The sequence below is a fragment of the Ooceraea biroi genome, chromosome 8 (assembly GCF_003672135.1).
Source record: "Ooceraea biroi isolate clonal line C1 chromosome 8, Obir_v5.4, whole genome shotgun sequence".
NCBI lineage: Eukaryota > Metazoa > Arthropoda > Insecta > Hymenoptera > Formicidae > Ooceraea > Ooceraea biroi.
The window spans coordinates 6,103,717-6,125,221 of record NC_039513.1 but is presented as its reverse complement, the minus strand read 5'-3'; the positions used below and the strand labels follow the sequence as shown (position 1 = coordinate 6,125,221).

The window sequence follows — 21,505 nt, the reverse complement described above, 5'->3', positions numbered from 1 at the left end:
TTGGGAATTGTAGAATCAATCAATGCGATGACAAAATGTGCAGTATAAATCAATACGCTAGGGTTCAATTAACAGTCAATGGTATAGTGATACCTATGGTATCAGAGAGATGGGGAGCAAAACACATGGGAGAAGTGATATTATTAGAAATATCGATATCGAGATACTCCGAGAGAGGGATAGTGAACATGTTCTCGCAGCGACAAGCACTATACGATGTTTGCGGTTTATGGCTATCAAATGATATGGGAAGAGATCATCGCTCATTGTTGCTCCCGCGCAACAAGTGAAAGCACCTAGGATCATGGACTTGGCAAACTTTCTTATTGCGAAAGCTTACTTGACGGGCGTTTAGAAATCTGGAGTATCCAGCCTTTGGTTTCCAGCAGATGGTCGTGTTTTAAGATTGTCATCATCACAATTATTGTGAAATTGTGATATGATGAACTTAATAATGTTAAAAACGTTTGTTGCTTACTTCCTTGGAGAATCATTGTAAACATAAGATTTCATTTCATTTGTGCAAAACATAACGAAGATTGAGATTGATTATTCATCGAATGATGAATGAATTAAAATTACATGTGAGTGTGTTAGACTTCAAAATATATACGTTAGTCTGATTCATAATGTTTCGCGAATAGCAACAGCTTTTCTAATAATTTTCGGTATTATGTAATTCTCTTTCTGGTAAGCAGAGGCAATTATTGTACAAAAGTTACATCAGATATTTAAAAACTTTCTATAAAATGCAATATCAACTGGCTTATTTTTATGAGTAGTACATGTATGCAGTGTGTGGTGTAAAATTCAGAATCAACAGTCACATGCAGATTATTCGTCCGCGACTCTTTGCAGTCTCGTTTTAACATTCGTGCCGCTCTGACGTAATCGCAGATCTACAATGATTCTATAATAGGTGAGAGCGCGTGAAGTGTTTTTTTCAATCTCCTTATTTTTCATGGGTATCGCAATGAAATATGTAAAATATTTTAATTATCTCGATTTCTTGAGTTAATATTACATTCAATAAAAGTACAAAAAGGAATATTCTAGCATATATAGCACAAGTAAAAGTTACAATGTATAGCCAATTGAACTTCTCATTGTTTTAATTGCAAAGAATCTGAATATAGTTTCTCTAATTCTGCGAGATTTATTCTTGCAAGTTTCTAAAAACGCGAGTAAAATTTATGCATTTTTTTGATGCATAAGCATTAGACTCTGAAGAGTTTGCTCTTTAATCACTACTCTCTATCCACGCTTTGCATCGTCGCGTTGTATAACGAGAGAACTGTCAAACTAATAAATGTATATCTGTACGAGCGCGGTTGGGACAGAATTGTTGGCCGACGTAATCGCGAACGAAAATTACGAGCGGTTTGCCGGGTACGTGTCGTATCCCACGAGATCCCGATCGTCCGTTGCGTCAGTCGGCAGAGCTCGTTTGTCAGCATGTGTCGTAAATGGCCTTCAGCCCTGGCGTTGTTTCGTCGTTGCTTCCTTCAAGGAGCGTCGGTCGAGTGAACGGCCATGAGTTGCGTCGAAGCATCGCGCGGGTGCGAATTGTCGCCGTGCATTTTGACTGTCAGTTACAACTGTTAGTCATACCGGTAAACCCGACCGTCGCGCGTTCGCCATTCTCAGTGAAATTAGAACGGAATTGTTCGAGACGAGCTTAGTGAATTTGCACGGCTGAGAACGGTAAAGTGATTGAATTGACGCGATGCGAGTTTCGGCGTGATTCGCTGCGGATAGTTTGTGTATCTTTGTTTCCCTTTGAAATTGTGACACGTAATGATCCATGCACTTTCCTTTATCTGCAAAATTTCAGAACGATATGCAATCGGTTTTCTTTCCAACGAAAATCTAGTGTTATCGATTGTTCTTAAATACTAGAAGTGAAGAAACGTTCACAAAGTTAGTTTGAATTGGCTGCATGTCAATACAGATCCTATTTTTTGCTTAATTTCGTATAAGTTCAATTTGAAGAGAGTCGAGCTTGTGAATCAGTTATCAAATATTTGTAAATATGGAAAAGAACTGAATGGCAAAAAACGGTGAGATTAGATTAGATTGGATCAAAACATTAAATCAAAAGATCAGATCAAAATTGAATATTCTAAATTATTGAAATTGAATATTTTCTTTCTCAAATTGTAAATAATTTTTATTTCATCAACGGTAAAATTAGTGAAAAAGATACCAAGTTTTCATTAAGGAGAAATTGATTACAAACTTATCAGTGAAGTGAAGGATAAAGGAAGGTGTGGAATACTGCGTTCTCAAATAAGCGATGAGATAACGCGAAGAGAAGACAGAAAGCTTACTTGGTACAAATAATTTGGGCGTAACTTATTTGGACAACGTTCGGCTGGTAGAGATTAACACTAAGTACTGCAAATAAATTTCGGGCTTGTATTGTTACCAACGCCAACTTATCGCCGCGCTATTGACACAAGCGTGATGAAGCATACTGCGTTTCGTTGAGTTTTGCGACACGCCCATTGTATTTCGCAGAAACCGCAGATACGATGCGTTCGATATATTTCGTTGCGCGGACGGACGTGTCAGGGACACGATCGATCGTCGCGATAGATTCCGTTTTAACGGGATAAACTGAATGAAAAGTCCGCGTGCTATAAACTAGATAAGGCGCCTTATTACGAAACACGCACAGCCTCGCTTTCAGTGATAGACTCCTTCGTGTTTATTTTTCCAGCCAGAAAGTCAGGAAGTTCGACGAGCGCGTTGACACAAACGCTGACACGCGAGAGCACAATGTTATTCACAACTCAGTTTACGCACAGATTTAGTCGGCGAAAATCATTCAGCTTTTATCAGGGACGAGGCTTGCGCGATGATAACGCATTTATTTTTTCATAATAATCGTACGTCAACGTCGAGCAGAAAAACGTGTTCGTCGGCCTCGTTCATTATCGCCTAGGACGCTCGCACCGTCACTCAGGACCGTCAACGGCGACTAACTCGTGCAACAAATGACGTCGTTCTCCACGCATGGCATCGTGGAATCGATTAATTAATTTCCACCACGTGTTTACCTTAATTACGCGTAGCTGGGTATGATGCCGCGCACGCCTGCGGTTTCCGTTGATTAATGGCGCGCCGTTAACGCGACATTTTTGCATACTATTCTTCTGCATACGTCATACATTCTTTGCGGTACTGCATATTTCTCTTAACCCTCGGCCGGTGACGTTCCTTTACCAGACGCGAATGTTTCGCGTTCCACCCGTTAATTTACAGGGGAACAATTTCGAGAATAATCGATTTACTTTGACAAACAATAATTTACACGAATACAGACGTCGCGTCATACGAAATATAACGTTATTAATAATTTTTGTTATATATATATATATATTTAAAAAATTCAATGTAAACCTCATTTATTTTATTAATATTGAGAGGAATTCAAGAATCGTAAATAACGTCTCGCTAAATGTGTTAAAGAGCCTTTATAAACTAAGCACGCATAAATAAAATTTTTGTTAGCACTAGTTTTCCAATTTATTTACCGCGTGTGCACGCTTAAGTCTCGCGTAACCACGAATTATTTCATGATGCTGATAACCCTAAAATTCGATCGTAGGGGTGAACAACCCTCGTTCGGAAGTGACCGTCACGGCTTGGGAAGCATACCGGACCTTGCCCAACCGATCTCTTGTAGGGACGCCAGACAAGGGAGAATACGCGCGAAGAGGAGAACGACGAGTATAATTGTCGTTGCGTGCCATTTAAAACGAGTGAGGGTAGACTCCACATTTCGGTAACGTAGAGAACGCATCTCGCCGAAGCCCCATTGGCTGTTACGTGCACGTAACCACATTTTATTTAATTATGGAGGTTCATAAAAGCTCTTTAACACATCATTCATGAAAGGTGTTTCTCTCGCGATCATTTATCGCAATCGCGCGGCTAACCACATTCGTCCCTTTCTACTTTCTAATAGCTTCGTGTGATTGGATAACGATCCTTTTATATCTTTATGTACAAGCAGACTCGGTCGTTAAAAGTTTGAATAAGAAGAATATGTGATAATTATTTGGATCTAGAAATAAGTGATTACCAGTGATTACGTAATTGATATCTAAGATTACAGAACGTTAACAAATAAAATGTGCAGTTGGGAGGATTTGCCAGAGGCAAATGACAGATTTTCGTTTCAGAAATTCGAAATTGGCATTTACTCAGTTAGCAACTGAATCAGGGATTTCAATGGGATATCGTGCGATTTCATTTAAACGATTAGCTAGGCTTGTGGCATATTCGCGCAGCGCTAATTCCGGGATAAACCGATGTAACTCCCACCCAATACTGATAAACGATGCATTTCGTGTGAGCGCGGCTTAACAAATAATTCGGCTAAAGTCGACGTTCGTTCTGTTGTCCAGGCAACGTACCCGACCGGTCGATGCCTCTTCTGTTATCATCTCGTCTCTCTCCTTCTCTCCCGTTCCCTCCCTCTTCGTTTCTCATTCATCCCTTTCCATCGCCTTTCTCCCTACTGCCCAGCCCTTTCCCTCGTTCCTCATTGTCCCCCTTCACCTGGCCGACATCAGTAGGCGTGGCACTGTTAGTCAATTGAAAATCATGTTCCCTCGAGTCGATGATGTAAAAATAAGATTTATCAAATTTGTCATCTATCGCAATCTTTCGCCTTCTGTCTTTTTCTTATATTATAGAGAAATAATTATTATACTTTTATTTGTTGTACTACAAATTAAGATAAAAGTTGTAACTTAGTAACTGCACAAGTTATTCCCTGACAAATAAGAGATCGTGAGATTTCTTGCGCAATTTTTACGAATTATGATGAAGTGGCACGTGTTCTATCAAACATTGTAGTTGTCCACCGAACGTTTCCACGCTCGTAATAATTCACGATATGAATAACTAATAAGTCCAATTTATATGAGCACTTCTCGTCTTTCGCATTTATTAGCACAATTAACGTGAAAGTCATTCGACCAACACGCGCGTAACTAATTACCGTTATTAACCATCTTTTTCCGTCAAGGTTGCTTAGGCTCACGAGTATCAAGGTATACGCGCACGTTACAAAGCCGTAATACCTTCCGCGAATTTCTAGTGCAATGACGATTCGAAAATCGTCGTGCAAGAGATTGTAACAAATTAGCTATCGAACTATATAACTAATCCGCTGTTTAAAGACTATATCGCTAATAAATTGATGGTGACCTTGCCGCGTCAAGTGCAGGAGTGCGTGCCCGCGCAAATGGCGAAGATCGACCACAGACAGGACGCACTACTGTTAGTGGTAACGGCAACAACGCCGACAGACGGACAACGACTGCGCATTCACGTTCACGGAGAGCACGTTGCATTGTTATCACTCTGTCTCTCTCCGATCGATCCGGTTTCTTTCCCGCGCTCGATCCGGTGCTATCGATCGGCGAGAGTGACCGTTCCCTCCCCAACGCCCTTCCCGTCTGCGTAACTTTCGCGTCTCGCATCGTCAGGGCCAGCCGTGCGCCAAGGATGATGCAGGGTGCCGCGAACAAGAAGTCGTCGTTTTCTTTCGTCGAGGTTCCATCCATCCTTGGGGCATCCTTGATTTTCGATTCACGGATACTTTCCCGCGTATTCGGTATGATCGCCGACCGCGTCTATCCTTCGTCCTCGTTGCGCTCTCCTCCGTCTCGGACCACCATTGTTCTCACCGTGCGGCTGCTACTACGCACGCACCACGTGGCGCAGGCGTGGGTTTGTTGTCTCTCCGTCGCGCTCGCGCCGCGGCCATGCGCTCGCTTTCTCTCTCGCACTCCCTTGCGCGGGCGAGCGGACCTTCCCGCTCGGCTGCCTCGTTCTTCTCCGTCTCTCTCTCTTTCTCTCTTCCCGCGCACCGCGCGACGCCTCCATCGTCATCATCGGCGACCGAAGCGATGCCGACGGCCGCGCGCGCTGCATTTATTGAACCGATTTCGTTCTCCGTTCCCGCTCACCATTTGTCATCCCGCTCCCTCTGCCCACTTTCGTGTGCGTTGCCTCATCCCGGCCGATCTCATCCATCTAATCGTTTTCTCGCAAGAACTGTCTCTCTCTTCTTGCCCGTTCATTCTCGCGTCCTCCTGTTAGCGCACTCGTTCATTCCTGTATATCTAGAGCGTTTTGCAACGAGCTCATCGTCACCGCATCTGGCGTGGTCTCCATCCATACGTAAATATAGCCCGCTGTTTCTCGATACGGCGGCAGTTTGCGCACTGGTGCACGTGTAGACGTGCGAGGAGCGTGCTTTTACGCTCGGCTGACGTCACGTTACAATTCGCAGAGTGAATATCTTGCGGCTTACAAATCGGTCTTCCGTCCTTTCTTTCAGTATACGCGAAGATGAAGCCTCTTAAACGAGTCTATTTGCACGGATTGCGCATTAATCAAGAACCCTGCATCATGCATCCCAATGCTAGTGTTTCGTTAGCCCTGATGGCAACATGTGCACCAAACTGTTCTAATATAATCTAAACCTAGTGGTTTACCGTGAACCGATGAGTGTAATGTGTTCATTAACGTATTAATGCTATTCAGTGTGTTCACATTCACACAAGTTGCACCGATTTCTTCCTTGCGAGAATAAAGCGATTGAATCACGCAGTTATTAATCACGCGAACCGAGAGATAATACATATATCTCTCGAATATCTCAGGGGAGCGTATTGTGCGTGATCATACACGTGTGCAGACTCCGCGTGTCCGGAAACCGATTCGAGATTCTCTTTCATGCGACGCAATTGCACGGTCGCGTATATACCTTTCGGCGCGACGCGACGGCAGCGGCGATGATAGTAGTGGTGTCGTGCACGATGACCAGAATCGATCGCTCGTCCCGGGAACTGGCGTCTACCGTGACGTCACGCTACGTCACCGACCGACCCCGAGCGGAGCGTGGAGACGGCGGGAGCGTGTTGCCACTGCGCACCCCGACCCGACGTGCTCCGTCTTTTTCCCCGCGCGTTAAGCCAAAGCGCACCGCGCCGGTGTGCGGATTCAGCAGGAGCGGACTCAACTAGATAACTCGGGAACATGTACTTTTGAAGAAGCAGTCCTCTAGTTTTCGAGCATTGTACATGAGTTTAAAAGTATTCTGAATCGACATCATTAGTCGACGTGCGGATCTCTTTGGAGAGAACGAACAAACCACAGAATACCAGTCTTGGTGCCCCGATTCCCGTTTCGAGTCCGCTCCTGGTGCACTCCTGCGCACTGAAACGATATGTATAATACATGGACACACGACTCACCTGTGTAGCGAAGACCCTCGTGGTTGTCGTCGTATGGCGGGAAGGGCGACAGTGGACGAGATGGCTCTCCGCGCGTGCAAGACCTAGGACACGCTTTGTCGACGAAGCCGTTTACATTTCTCCTCCATTCTCTTCCGTGTCGTGTCGTGTCGTGGCGTACGAACTCGTGTCGGCGAACTCGTGAACATAATTACGAGCGTGTGCGTGCGGCGACGCGGCGTCACCCGTGCACCCTTCTTTCTTGAGGTCTCCCCTTTGTGTCGGCTCGTTCGTCGTCTTGCTTTCGGGCCGTACGCGTGCCCCTGGTTTCCAGCAGTCTTAAGCGTGTCCATGCAACGTTGAAAGTAGCCGAAACCGAATCTTGAAATAAAAATAATTCGTTTAGAATGCTGCGACAAAAAAATTAACGGAGAATTAGATGTTTAATGTCGTGGAATTAAATATTTCGTTTTGAGTTCGTTTTAATGTTCTTTTTATGACGGATTAAATCTTTTGCAACTACTTTTATGGTTTTATAACGTATTCGTTTCCATGTATGATCTCGCAGCTAATCCCGAAATTGCGTCATGTGGTCGTGACATTTTCAGATATACGGTCCGCTGTATGTTTCGCCGAAAATCGTACGAGACATTTGATTAATCCCACTTTCTACAGTTCCTTGAAATTACTAATACATGAAACGGTGTAGCCTAGAATGGAATTCCGCAAATCGCGCGCAACAGCCTTCGGAAATCGAAGAATCGCACACGAATCGTTGCCGTACCAGTTTCCTCGAGCTCGAGACAATCCAGGAATTAATTAGGACGCATGAATTATTGCTCTTTCATTGGAAATTTAATTTCATTAAAAGTTTCTCGTAATTATTCGCGCGGATTAATTATCTCATTAGTCCATCCCGAGATGATCGCGACGACGCCACAGCAGGATACACGGAAGAAACGCGAGCCAGTGGATGGACTGTCCATTATCAGAGCTATCAAATATTGTTCGGACAACATCGATAACTTGATACGCGTTGCGTTGCTTAGCCTCTACCAATTTCGTGTGCGACGCAATAGAGAGATTTTGCCGACGTTTAAGCGAGCCGAAGGACTCTGTTGGCGCAAGAATGTCGGCGAAGAAAGAGACTGATTGAGGAGGGTAGCAGCGGAATGAAGAACGGGGAAGGTGGCGGGCGAGGGGAAGGAAGTTGCGGATCGGAACGGAACGGAGGCGTAGGCGGTGCGGCTCCGAGAAAAAGCCTGCCTCGCGAGGGTTGGCGAGGAAACAAGACGGAGGCGGCCAGACACGAGGACGATAGACAAGGCCGGATTTAGAAACTTCGTTGCCCGGTCCCTCCCTCGAAGGAACCGGCCGACAAACGAAGACACGCGAGGCGAAGATAACGGCGGGCGCGCCGAAGTGCAACGCGATACTTCGCGATAATCATGATTTGAATCTACGCGATAAACTTCTTTGAAGTGTTTTGAAGTTTCTGCGCGAGAATGCGTGATTGCAAGTTTTCACGATAATTTCAGTTATAACTGTCGCAATTTAATTTCTCGAATCATTTATGATTCGAAAATGTCACGTTTAACTAATTTCCTCTTTTTAAGCAAAAGATCAATTGCAGATTAGTTACGAAATGATAACAATGTTGAATATACGTGGAAAATCTTATCTACTCTATGCGAATAAATACAAAATAAAATCGATTTTTTAATGATCACGGATAATTGCGTGAGGTATGATTAATTATGTATCATAACCTAGCATTCATGTGTCGGACATTTTGAATATTTGCCGAAACATATCTCGCTTACTTTGTGTGTATTGAATAACATATTTAGTCGACTGCAATAATGTCTACTTGAGAGGATTTCAATTATTACGAAACTTGAATAAAATAACTAAGTTTTCGCGTCGTACAGTAAACAAATTGTATCACAATACCAGTTTCCGAGCTCTTCAACGGCCTCAGATATCACGATCGCGAAATTGTGGACGCGTTGGTTATGTTCGCTAGATATATTCAAATCGTATGCAAATCGAATGAGAATCACGTGACGCAATTTCGGGGAACGCCTTGGGCCCGCGACCTGCACTTGGAAAGTTGTTAAAAGGAGCATTTGCCCTGCTCACCTGCGAAAATTCGTGTGTCGTCTCCACCCCTGAAATGAGGGACGAAAGGAAGGAGCCCGAAGGCGGGCTCCGTAAGTCGCGCGACGGATGCCAATGAGGTGATTCCGGAAAGGGGAGATGGGAGCGGGAGCCTCCGTCGAGAGTATACGAGCGCGTTTGTGTGTACAAGCGCGCGCTCGTGGCGCGCAGCGCGAGCGGAAGAAAGAGAGAGAGAAAGGACGGGAGAGAAAGAGACGGAGCGCGTCGGGTGTATCGGCGAGACGCGCCAGTTTCAGTGTAAGTGAGGGAGGCCGTACGCGGCGGGAATCGTCCCTCTCGGTAGTACTACGCGGGACGCCACGCGAGCGACACGTTACACTTTCTCGTCATTTCGCCTGGCACGATATCTCGTGTGCGACACGATCGAGTGGATTCGCGTGAGTGCGTGGCGTGGAGTAAGCGCGAGTGTGTAGCACGCGGAGAATCACGCGGAAGTGGTGTCGTACGTATATACGCGAGCACGTTATCGCGAATCGTCGTCGCACCGCGCGCGCGTTTCGTTCCACAGCCTCGTCTTCCTTGTTTATGTTTAACGGCAGGACGCGCCGCTTTACCGGGAACGCGCGCGAACGACGAATCGCTCGATATCGAAAACTTGGCGTCGCGATCGTGTTCGGCGGTTCCGCGTTTAGATACCTCGATTGATCCGCAGATTGTTCGCGAACAAAGACGAACGCCACAGACACGGAGGAGAGGCTGAAGTTGCCGCTTAATCGCGGCAGTGGTGGTAGTGGCGGTGGCAGGTTGGCCCGCCGCGGCGTTCCTCGGCAATTTTCGGCGACGGTCGCCGGCGCGTCGCGTCGCGCCGCGTTAATACCGCGAACACGAAAACCGCGAGGGTTAGTTGACCCGACGCACTGTCACGCAATGCCGGTTCTGCGAGCAGCGGCACGCGTGGGAATGTAAAGCGCGCTCGACTTGATCGATGCACGTGCGTCGTGCGAACGGCGCGAGTGAGTATATATTCCGCAGTCCTTTCCTCGCGTCCCTGCCTGCGGTCTGCGTCAGGATTATACGCGCGCGCGCTCGTTCACCCGCCGGCGGGTGTTTTCCGTGGTGAAAAGTACGCAGTGCGAGGACCCGTGTGAGAGTCCCCAGTGCGATCGAAGGTGCGCGACCACGCGGCGGAACCGCGTCGCGTTCCGCGTTCTAGGACGCCTCGGTGGCACGCGATATGGCACACGGCGGTGCCTGTCGAAACGCGTAGCATTTCTGAGCGAGGCTAGGAATTTGATCGTTCGATTCGATTCGATTCGATTGGGTTCGGAGTCGGTGGCGCATCACCGCCGCTCGCGATTCTGCGCGCGCGAGCGAGCGGAGGAACGTGAAGTTCGGCGCGTACGGGCGATTGCCATCTTGCGTCGCCGTTTGAATCGCCGAGGGAAGGAAGCGAGCGGACGTGGACGCCTTCGCGATCATTCTTACGCGATCGCACTTTCGCTCGTAATTGCGCCTCGTGATTCCTTGCTGGCGCGTCTCTGCGGCGAGTGTGCGGCGAGTCCCGATCGCGACGTAAACACGTCAGTGCAATGACACGGAGGCACGCGAGTCTAGTCGTCTCCCCTTTTGCCCACTGCTGCGCAGTAACGCCGGGCGGCAGTGTACACATCACGGACCGATATTTCGTCATGTATCCTATCCGCGTATCTCGAACGTAAGGATGTCAGAGTTGGATGTTCCGTTGGGACGATCACGTTTTACGACTTTTTGGCATTATATATTATGTATTACCGCCTCGTTCCGCCTCGTGTTTTGATTTTCTTGAGCGATGTCCCATCGGGTGTTATTGGCTATTGATTAGCTAGAAGCTAGATACATGGCACATCGAAATGGAAACGTAGTCGGTCGTCGCGTTGACATTAAACCAGTCTATCTTCACTATGTTAGCGCGACCTTTTCTCTCATCGTTCCCTCTGTTCGTTGCATGACAAAAACAAAAATGTAAAAATAACACGATTTTATTACGAGGATGTGAAAGTCCAAATCTTGAGAAGCGTCATATAAATTAGTAGAACGCGTGCTCTCCATTGTGGAAGTTTCACTTTTCGCGATTCGTTATGCGCGAGCGTGAACGACGGATTTGCGGTAAATGCATAAAGTTAGGCACACGTGTCGTCTACGTGGCGTTAGGACACGCGCGTACACGCGAAAGAATGCGCCCTGATTACTTCCTTTATGTGCGTGTCGCGCTCGTGGCGTGGGAGTCGATGACTTCGTGTCGGCTTTAATTCGCGCGTATACGTTTCTACCCGCATGCTAGTAGTCTACATGAATCATACGACGCAGCATTCTCTCTGACGACGTTCGACTTCGATTTCGAGATAGCAATTCAGTCGAAAGAAGAAACGCAACGTAAGCGTAAGCGCGCAGTACGAGCACGCGCTCGCGATTTGCAAAATTCCGTTTCGATACGATTCCACGTATGTACAGAGTACGTTTCGCGAATTGCGCAATTTTGCGAGTCTAAAGCCCGGCCGTGTAGTCTGAAGCGTGGCACGAATCGCTTAAATCGAGTCTCGGTGTCGCGCGGTTGACAAAAACTGCCTGCTATCGTGGCAATCCTCCGTTCTCGGAACCTGAAAATTTATGGGACATCTCGAAGACGGGATAAACAGTGTTACGGACGACCTATACTTAATTTCGATCGACGATTTATGTTCCGAGAGTTGAACGCACGTCCCATCGTGATAATAACGTGCTTTTATTACATTAGAAGATTGACTTTGCGGTTGCACAATGTTGTATATCAATTCGTTTAATCTTGAATACTCGCAGAATAGTATTTGACTTTCTTTATTTCCGTTCAACACATTAGCTGGCATTTTTAACGAATGTAGTCTCTCTCTCTCTCTCTCTCTCGTCAGTCTCGTTATTACTTTCTCTCGCTCGTGAGTTACACTGTGCGCGACGCGCGCGTGTTTTATCGGATCGTATTTTAATCGATAAAGCGTCACCTCATCTCTCTCTCTCTTTCTCTGTCTCGCACGTTATTTGCGTCGCAGTAGATATCGTCCGGGGTTAAGACTTCGCCTTCACCTTGTATGTTTTTTTTTTAACTCTGCGAGGAATCGACATGCGTTTATCGATAACATTAATTGCTCCGGCAATTACGCGGCTATCGATAGTATTATCTAATCTTAATCGCGTTTATTCCTGTCCCAGTGAATTAACCGGTGTTATCTCTGATTCCCTAGAATGTATCTTTTATTTTATTTTTGTCGTTTCTTCAACCTCACCGTACCGCCCGTAGAGATTCTAAGCCAATTTGGATCAGGATCGGACGTCCGTGCGATCGTTCGACGTGGCAGAATGCGCGGCAAGGGCAAGCTGGTGCCTTTCGAACGACGTGGATGACAAGGACTCGTATTATCGCGTCGCATTTGGTACGGCAATAACGTCCTCGTTCCGCGGATCGAACCCGCTCGTGGTGTGTACCGAACGCGGGGGTGGAATAGTGTGAGAACAGTGCGGAGTTGTAATTGTGTGTGTGTGCGCGCGCGGGCGGCGCGCGAAAATCGCAACGCAGTGACGATTTATCACCGAGTATCATCGACGTCCGGCGCAACATGGATTACCGGCTCCTGCCCAACAACAACAACAACAACAACAATAATTATCCCACGCACCATCGTGAGTATCCCTGATTATTTTCGTCGTTCCTATTGGTCACGTGGCGTGATATAATAATATCCGCGCTCCCGAGCACACATCCACTCAAGATACCGCGGTGTTATCGGAACGGTTTTCGGGAGGAAAAATGAACAAGACAAGCACGGTTTTGTCTGCGTTATCGCCGTTATCCGACACCGAATGACATTACTAATTGCGCCCGATCGTTCAACAATAACGCGTTTGTAACACGTTTCCCGCTCGGGGAACGCGCGGCTTATCGGCTCATCGGCTTATCCCCCAGCGCGATCAGTCCTATCGGCTACGCGTCGCCGCTGCGCGTTGCTTCCTGTTACTTGCCGCGTGTTCGTCAATGAAATGACAGGAAAGAGTCCTACGTGCAAACTGGAATGCGTAAATACGCGTATCCCGCTACGCATCGACGAGCGTCGTTGGTCCGTGGGTGTCGTCGGCTCGCGCGACGACGAAGTCGATCAACGACGCCATGCGACGCCTTACGTCGCTCTTCTCGCGGTGGCGTCGTGTTTTCCTCGACCGTCAATTTATTTTCTGCCGTGGAATGGTTGTAAGCGGAACACCCGGATTTTGATGGCATGCCTCTTTTTCTTTTGGAACATTGTGGAGGATGTTTATGTGTATATGATATGTATATGTGTATATATATATATATATATATATATATATATGTGTATACGTGATGCATTCTTCAGCTTCTCGATTGTAAATACGTGACTTCGGAGAAGCCTGAATCACACGTGTAAAAAGTTCTAGCTGAGCTGTTATTTTGAAGAAGTGAAGCAACTTTTCAGACAGAACAAGTAGACATTGCAATTTTAATTATTTATGAGAAACTTGATAAAAATTGAAATTAATGAAGATTAATAAGTGGAGTAAAGTATATACATACATTACACCTTACATCTACATTATATATTACAAAATTAATATTAATAAATAACATATACATAATTAATATACAATTTGACGATGTAATGTGATGTATATCGTACAGTACAGTAGTCTATATTTTAAACATTTTTTATTGTTTTGTTTAGATTTTTATCCTCACATATTGGATGATTACATTATTCTCCATTTTATTTTAAGATCATCGAAATCTGGGTGCTAGATAACCATACGCCACACGTTTTCCTTAGACTTTGCCAGAAATTTGCCTGAAAGATTATGGACATTCCAAGTATCGAGGTACCACCGTAAGAATTGCTGGCACAGGTGGACCGCGATGTTTCGAAACATGTTTTCTCGGAAAGATTTCTGTCAGTATTTTTAGACAAGGTCGATTCGATACGTTGATATCATTCGATACATTTGGTATCGATTTAACGTCTCGATTGATTTAGTGCTGAAGTGAAACAGATTCGTTTTTCGTACTGCAAGCCAAAATCATGTTGGCATCGAACCTGGAATCAATATGTTGTAGGTTCGAAGGTGCTTATAAGTGGTTATCGATTCAAGCTTTGCAAATAGTTTCGACTGTATTGACACGTTTAGTTCCACCGTCACGATCAAAGATGCACATATGTGTATATATCTTTTACGATCAAACATCGTCAATAAATTCGATACGATTGATTTTACAAGTTAATCTCTGATAGAATTTCACGCGCACTTTGTGACAGTTTGATATCGTAATATGCAGTAACGTAATCTATTATTATCTCATATTTTTCGAGACTATCTGCAAAGAGATCGATCCTTTATTTTTTAAACTCAATCTATCTGTGTTTATTATTCTTGTTCATATTATTAACTGTGTGACATGAATTGTAAATGAGAACAATGATATACCCGTGCATTATTAAACAGCCACTTTTTTCACACTACTAGTAAAGAGTCATGTATCGCGCGCGCGCATCTTACGCGTATCAACTTAGCATAGCGCGACAATAGCCACTTCGGGAATCGACGGGAGATTTGATTGCGACCCCGAGATTCCGTCGGCGTCACACGATCATGACTCGTTACGCTTTTTGCACATTTTGTACAATACTTTTCGCGCGCCGGCTTTTCGGGCGGCTCGCGTGTACTCTGGACACCAGTTTTCAGAATGAGAGGACAGATCGGTCGTTGCGCAAAGAGCTCCTTGTGATATACTCTATGGTGGTCCTTGAGCTTGCTTTCGCAACGATGGGATCTCCGATTGTCGTAGCTTTTAATGGTCCTTTAAGGGAGATCGGCGCGTCCTTGGTTAACGGCCGGTCCGTCGCATTCCTGTGCAGAGCGCGATCCGATTTTCTTGCGGAGAACGAGATCGCGTCTCCGATCTCGATCGCTGTTCATTTCGCGTGTTCATTCTTTCAGATTCGAGAACTCGTCGCGCGGAAATTTCGCGATTATTGAAATCTCCAGTCAAACTCGACCACGCAAATTCTCTCCGTAATTTCGAACTCATTCTTTGTACTATCTTTAATCTAAAAGAGTCTTATATTGTTATTTAAATCTCGTTTAAGTAATATTCACTAATTTATAAAGTATGATTTTTTAAACTTTGTGATACATTGTTAAATGTAATATTACTTAAATGCAACATTAGTTGAATCCATTGCGTACAAATATATTATGGAAATCAACTAAAAGCTGTGCGAGATTATTAATGATTAAATTAAATTAATTAATGAACCATTGTATGTACTGTTAGAGGAAATTAATATCTGATACTGACGCACTAGGAAATTATTACGCGTTTCATGCGTGTAATAATCTTGCTGAAAAATTTGTTGGATTTCCGAAATCAAGATTATCTTCGCTTTTAAACTCGCTTTTGAATAGAATGAATTTTATGATTTTTCGTCTATATCCTTAGACATTTGATCTCTTGCAATCATTTGTGGCGTTAATTCCACACAAGAGAAAACCATATTTACGATTGTGTTCGGCATGAATCTCGCTACGTAACAGACTGGCTTTCTAATTCGTTAATGCGACTAGGAGTAATGCGCGATCGAAGTTTTCACGTAATACGTCCTTGAGGAACGTGAAACTCGTTGTTGGTGTACAAAATCGAAGCTTGATGGGTTCATAGTGGTGGACATACAGTGATCGTTGCTCTGAGGAATTGTTATTATTTCATCAACCAAATTGCATCGCTAGGATAACAAGGTTTATTGCCGAATTGTAGAATGGGTTCTTCGGTTTTCAGTTTTACGATATTTGATACGCTCGGAAACGCAATTTGCGCAGAGCTCTCGAGTGTCTGTAGACCGAATTGTCTGCGGAAGTCGACAATACATGGCTCGTAAAGTGAAGACGATGAAGACCATCGCGACCTGAACGGATCACCTTTTTTTTCGGGACGGACAGTGGCTTGGAGCACAGCCAGTCGTCCTTGTTCGTTGCCAGAAGAGTATCGGTTGGCGGCTTTGTTTTTTGGATGCGATTGTAAAAGCCCGTCGCATCCCCGGGATTAAATTGACTCTGCCTCATAAATGCTTTACTCGATTATCGATTTACTATGTGATACTGATTTGATTTTCGATCGGCTGACGATCCTCCTCTCCTTAAATTTGCCGATTTTTTCAGAAGATTCATATTATTAACCGTTTGTTAACAAATTGATGTCAAATTAAATTAAAATAAAAATATCAAGAATTGAGCCACTGCTAGCTTCTTTTTTCCGCGAAGCGAAAGGAATCGCTCGAGATATTTAATGTCGGCTCTGTCTTTTTTCTTTGTCGGGTAGTATAGGTGAGATGACAGGCAGTTTAATGAGGAACGTCAGTGGGTCAAACGAGTGAGATAACGAGCGATGCGAGCCGACGTAGCATTTACGTGACACGATACAAGAGTGATCAGAAAGAATGAGAAAGAGATTGAAGCCCGCGATCGATTAGCAATGATATCGGGTTATGGCTCATGATTACACCTCTTGGACCGGTCATTGCCTTTTATTTATGCAAGTCTGCGAGATGTTTGATTAAGTTATATATAATATTGTCTACTTTTGTCCTGTCGCGAAAGATAATTATTCATTCTAGCGGAAATTAAATCCATGTCTTTTTTTTGATAGCTTCTTTTCTGAAAACTTGTAAATTCTCAAAAAGCTTTGTTTTTTATTGAAAGAATTAGAGGTTCTGTAATATATACGATTATTTCAATCATCCTTCTAAATTTTAAGTTAATGAATAATATTTTTTATTTCATTTCACATTAGAAAGTTGAAAAAGTTTTAAAAAATTTCTTTTCGTGGACTTCTTGCGCTGTGATCTCTTCAAAATCATTTCTTTAGCGTGGACTGCCAAAGTTACTATGCTACTCCCACAGGCATGAAAGTTTTCTTTTGTTATGAAAGAATAAACTAGAAACCTAAAAGATTTATTTTTAAGTTTTAAAAAAACTTCCTTTTTCTTAAAACAGAAATACTAAGAATTTGGAATCGCGTGTGTCTAATTAATTACTTAATGGATATCTGAAAGTTTAACTGCCGCCAAAAATAAATTCTAGTTAATGATATTCGATTATTACATAGTAATTCTAATTAATAATAACATGCAGTCATATAAGGTGTTATATTTCTTTCAACAAGTAATTAATTTTCATAATTGATTACAAAATACGCTATTTGCTGTGAATATTACCACAAATGTTTATTATTCGAGGTCGAACAGTTTTCCGTTATTGCACATTGAAGGTAGAGGAAACGCCGAAAATTTTACACAGCCCGTATGTGCAGAGAGCGCGAATCGGGGCAGCCGCCAAAACACGTTCGAGCTCGACCTAGTCAGCTCGGCCTGCCTTGGTTCTTATCGATCCACCTTGCATAGGCCGTCTCTTCTCTTCCGAAATATTTGCCTCGTTGCGATAACGGCGAGATGGACATTGCAGTTTCAATCGCAGAGTTCGCAGAGTTCTCTCTCTATGCAGCACTCTGGTTTCTGATTTCAACTTCACGTCAACGTTATCTTGATTATCGAAATATCAAGATCTCGAATTTCTGGATATATGAAACATGTTTCCATTTATCGTACAAGTGCTATTGTCATCCCAGTGTGATACATGGAATTATTCTGCGGAGCGTACGAAATACGAAAAGAAAAAAAGCATGTTCTGTACTGCAGATGTGCGGTATTATGATCATCGTTCTTTGTTGCAACGATGTTTTCAATATTCCCTCACGTTGAGAGAGATACGCCATATTATTTTCATCAATCTTTCCGAGGATGGGATTATTTGCATTCTTGTTTATCGTGATACGTCGCGATGATCAGTGTGATCATTGTCTTTTTAACGCTCGACTTGTCGATTCTCTTCTTCGAATGTTAAGATACGTTTGATCACAAGGCAGATAGAGAGAAAATTCCACGATAGATAGACGATAAATGAATGAGATAGATATGAGAGACAAGTTTCTTCCCATTATTACCTGTTATTTTTCTCGGTGCAACTGCGCACGTTCTGGCTTGTGTTTATGGAACGACCCGGTTTCATCATCGTGACAGGTAGATGCCCGCATACCACTCACAGCTTACGAACGATCGTAACTGAGTAAAACGTCATGAATAGATGTCGAAGTATTTAAAAGTGTTTTCACGACATACGCGGGATAACGTTATCGTGGTGACAGCATTAGTTGAAGGATCTTTGTTATCTTGGATGAATGTCTTAAATCACGGCAATAGTGACTTGGAAGTACGAAAAAAATGGGTGGTTCGGGTGCAATTTATAATATAATATTTGTCTACGAAATTCTTCCAGTTTGATCATAACGCAGCCAATTTGTAAACTCGGATTGTAAAGTGTGATAGAAGTTGTTGCTGTCAACTTGATAAAATCATCCGAATACTTATATGTCACTGTCATTATAGGTCCAATCTACAATGTCCAATCTAATGTCCAGGGTCCATTTCAAACTTTTGATAGGTGGCAGCTAACTAGGACACGTTCGTCGACTAAATTTTTTGCGCCATTAAAATATGTAAGAGGTGTCATAGTTTGCTAGTTATAAATTTATACATACCATTTACACATTTTATCTCTGTAAAATTATAATAATAGCAGAGAGATTCGTTTGAATAAAACAAGGAAGACTACGTAACGTTGCGCGACAATAGAACTCTTCGTGGTATTTCAGTTTTCTGAAATTAGGTACATCCGTGAAAGCCGAAGTCGCGGAATAAGAGATACGTGACGGTCGGCAGATTGTTACAAGGAACTAGTAGATGGTCGGAACGGGATGAAGTAGTATGTTAGTAGGTAAAAGTGCGAGTAGGCCAAGGCTGCGGTCGTGACTGCGAAACTGGCAAACTGCGTCACCACATAATACGAAAATTACGTACACACGTCTTACACGTTTTCGAATTGGAAAGAGAACATTCTGTTCTAATAGATATACCGTTCGAACATACCGTCAGAGACACTTTTCTAATCTCCGGTAGTCTAGTTGCTCGCATCAAACGTATCTAAGTCTTAGCAAAACTGTGGTTTTCACACAGATCGAAAAGCATTGCAAATAAAAGAAATATTTTGTCAATCAATACGTATGACAATGTTAAATATCGTAACTTGATATGAAAATTAGTGTGTACAAAGTATGAGTATGAGAGAGGAGATAAAATGAAATCTACTTATGCAGATTTTATTGACGTAAACCGGAATCGCGTCGCGCAAAGGCAGTCGCAGAGCGGCGGCGCTCAATATCATGCGCTTTGCGCATTTATGTACCGCGTACGGGCGATTGCGAGCTAATTAATTGCCACAATAAACAGTCAACGTGGTTTGCTAATTCGAGAGCCTGCCCTCGTGCTCGGTTCTGTTATCGTTCCACTGATCGGGCTTATTCTCCTCGTAATCTACGATAGGATGACGGGGATCCCTTTCGCGATTAGTTGCAAACTATGTAAACGTACAAATCTACAGCGTTATTGTTTCTTCGACAAATTTTTATTTATTTACAAGATGGAATATTAACAAAAATTAATTTCATAACATTACGTGTTAGTTTTAATAAGTTTAAATTTTATTTTAACAAAAGTTCTTGCACAAAATTAAAGAGCAAAAACATGCAGCAGTGAGAGAGTGTTTTATTTAGTGCTCGATTTTCCATGGTTTGTTATCAGCAATAATTCAAAAATCGCAAGATAGGAAGCAATTTACATTCCTTATCGTTTCGTGATAATGCAGTGGAACGTTAGTAGGATTTTGAGCAGTAGCGAAATTCATAACTCACGCGGGATTCTGCAATTGGTCTCATCTCCAACGAATAACAGCATTATTATGTAAAACAGCATAATTCGTGTAAAACATTATTATTATATAATATTTATGTGAAACAGATAAGATATAGCGATTTTTGTATAAAATTTATTAATATAAATCAATATAAAATTATTGCTTTTACTCGTTTATTTATTTTTCATGATATACTTGATAATTTTAGAACATTGAGTGCCATTACACGGCAACGTTAATCGGGTTTAATAACATCCGTAGTTATAAGGTTGGCCAATCACAGTCAGTCCATTCTTCAGGAGAATAGTTGTAATTGGACAGTTTTAGAACTACAGATGTTATTAAACCCGATTAACGTTGCCGTGTAAACTTGGTCATTGATACAAATACTGTTGAAGTTCAAATTTTCGAAAGTCAGGAAAAACTGAGTTAGGTATTTAAGCAAATAAAGAAATTTTTTAATTTTATTCGTGTAGTAAATATCGAAATTAGTTTAGATCTATATGAGATGCGGTTTTTCTTCTTTCTCTGTTCTTGTTTTCTCGTTCGGTTTGTGAAAACGATTGCGAATTCGGCGGACACGCGAGTGTCGGTGCTGCGGCTGCTGCTGCGTCGTTACGACCCCGGATACGGAACAGACGAACGGTTATTAAGGCGCTATTCACTGCTTCAAGGTATTTTCTGGTATGGCGGGAACTTTTGCGTGTCGAGTTAGCCGGACAGTCCTTGAATTAGTCACGAACGCATATTGTACGAGGGAAAATGCGAAATAAATTTGTAAAATCGAGATTCCACATAAACGCTATAGAAAAAATTCTGAGATAGTTTAATTGTTAATCGATGGACTATGTAGAATTATTTGACGAAATATTTGATTTAAATATTAATATTAATCGGAGTAATTGATCACGTAACATTATTGGAATAAAATTTATTCTTGTTGTAAGTATTGTTGTATTTTTTTTAAAAAAGATACTCTTATACTTCAATGTTAATTTTGGTCAATTATATTTTATATTGATATTAATTATTTAACTCTTTATATTTAGAACTCTATAAACTGTTTAAAATTTTATAAAGAATATCTTGGGAATTATAGAAATAAAAAATAACAATTGGCATTTTCAAGCTATTTATTTTTTATTCTCATTAAATAGATTAAATTTACATTCATAATTTCTGTTTATTATATTTCACAAGAAATATTCTATATTAATATTCTACATGAAATAAAATATTTACAATTTTTC

At 42.9% G+C, this 21,505-nt stretch overlaps 2 protein-coding genes across 12 annotated transcripts in view; one reads left to right on the top strand and one right to left on the bottom strand.

The window, feature by feature from the left end:
* The window catches only part of LOC105287882 (SET and MYND domain-containing protein 4), a 101,785-nt gene extending 92,273 nt beyond the window's left edge, over positions 1–9,512 (bottom strand). Inside the window, exons 1-2 of the mRNA XM_011353744.2 lie at positions 9,402–9,512; positions 7,281–7,640 (exon numbers count right to left, since the gene is read on the bottom strand). The gene's annotated coding sequence lies outside the window, so the exon portion shown is untranslated. The remainder of the gene's footprint in view (positions 1–7,280; positions 7,641–9,401) is intronic.
* The window catches only part of LOC105287880 (growth factor receptor-bound protein 14), a 244,544-nt gene that overhangs the window by 49,215 nt on the left and 173,824 nt on the right, over positions 1–21,505 (top strand). The window contains exons 1-2 of one of the 11 annotated variants that reach the window (XM_026971775.1): positions 9,736–9,882; positions 12,691–13,070. The exons of 3 other annotated variants lie outside the window; for them this stretch is intronic. In XM_026971775.1, the coding sequence (XP_026827576.1) occupies positions 13,007–13,070 (64 nt within the window). In that variant the 5' untranslated portion in view covers positions 9,736–9,882; positions 12,691–13,006. Of the gene's footprint in view, positions 1–9,735; positions 11,095–12,634; positions 13,071–21,505 lie in introns of those variants that run through there. 7 more of the 11 variants (XM_026971772.1, XM_026971774.1, XM_026971773.1 and 4 more) reach the window with 7 other exon arrangements.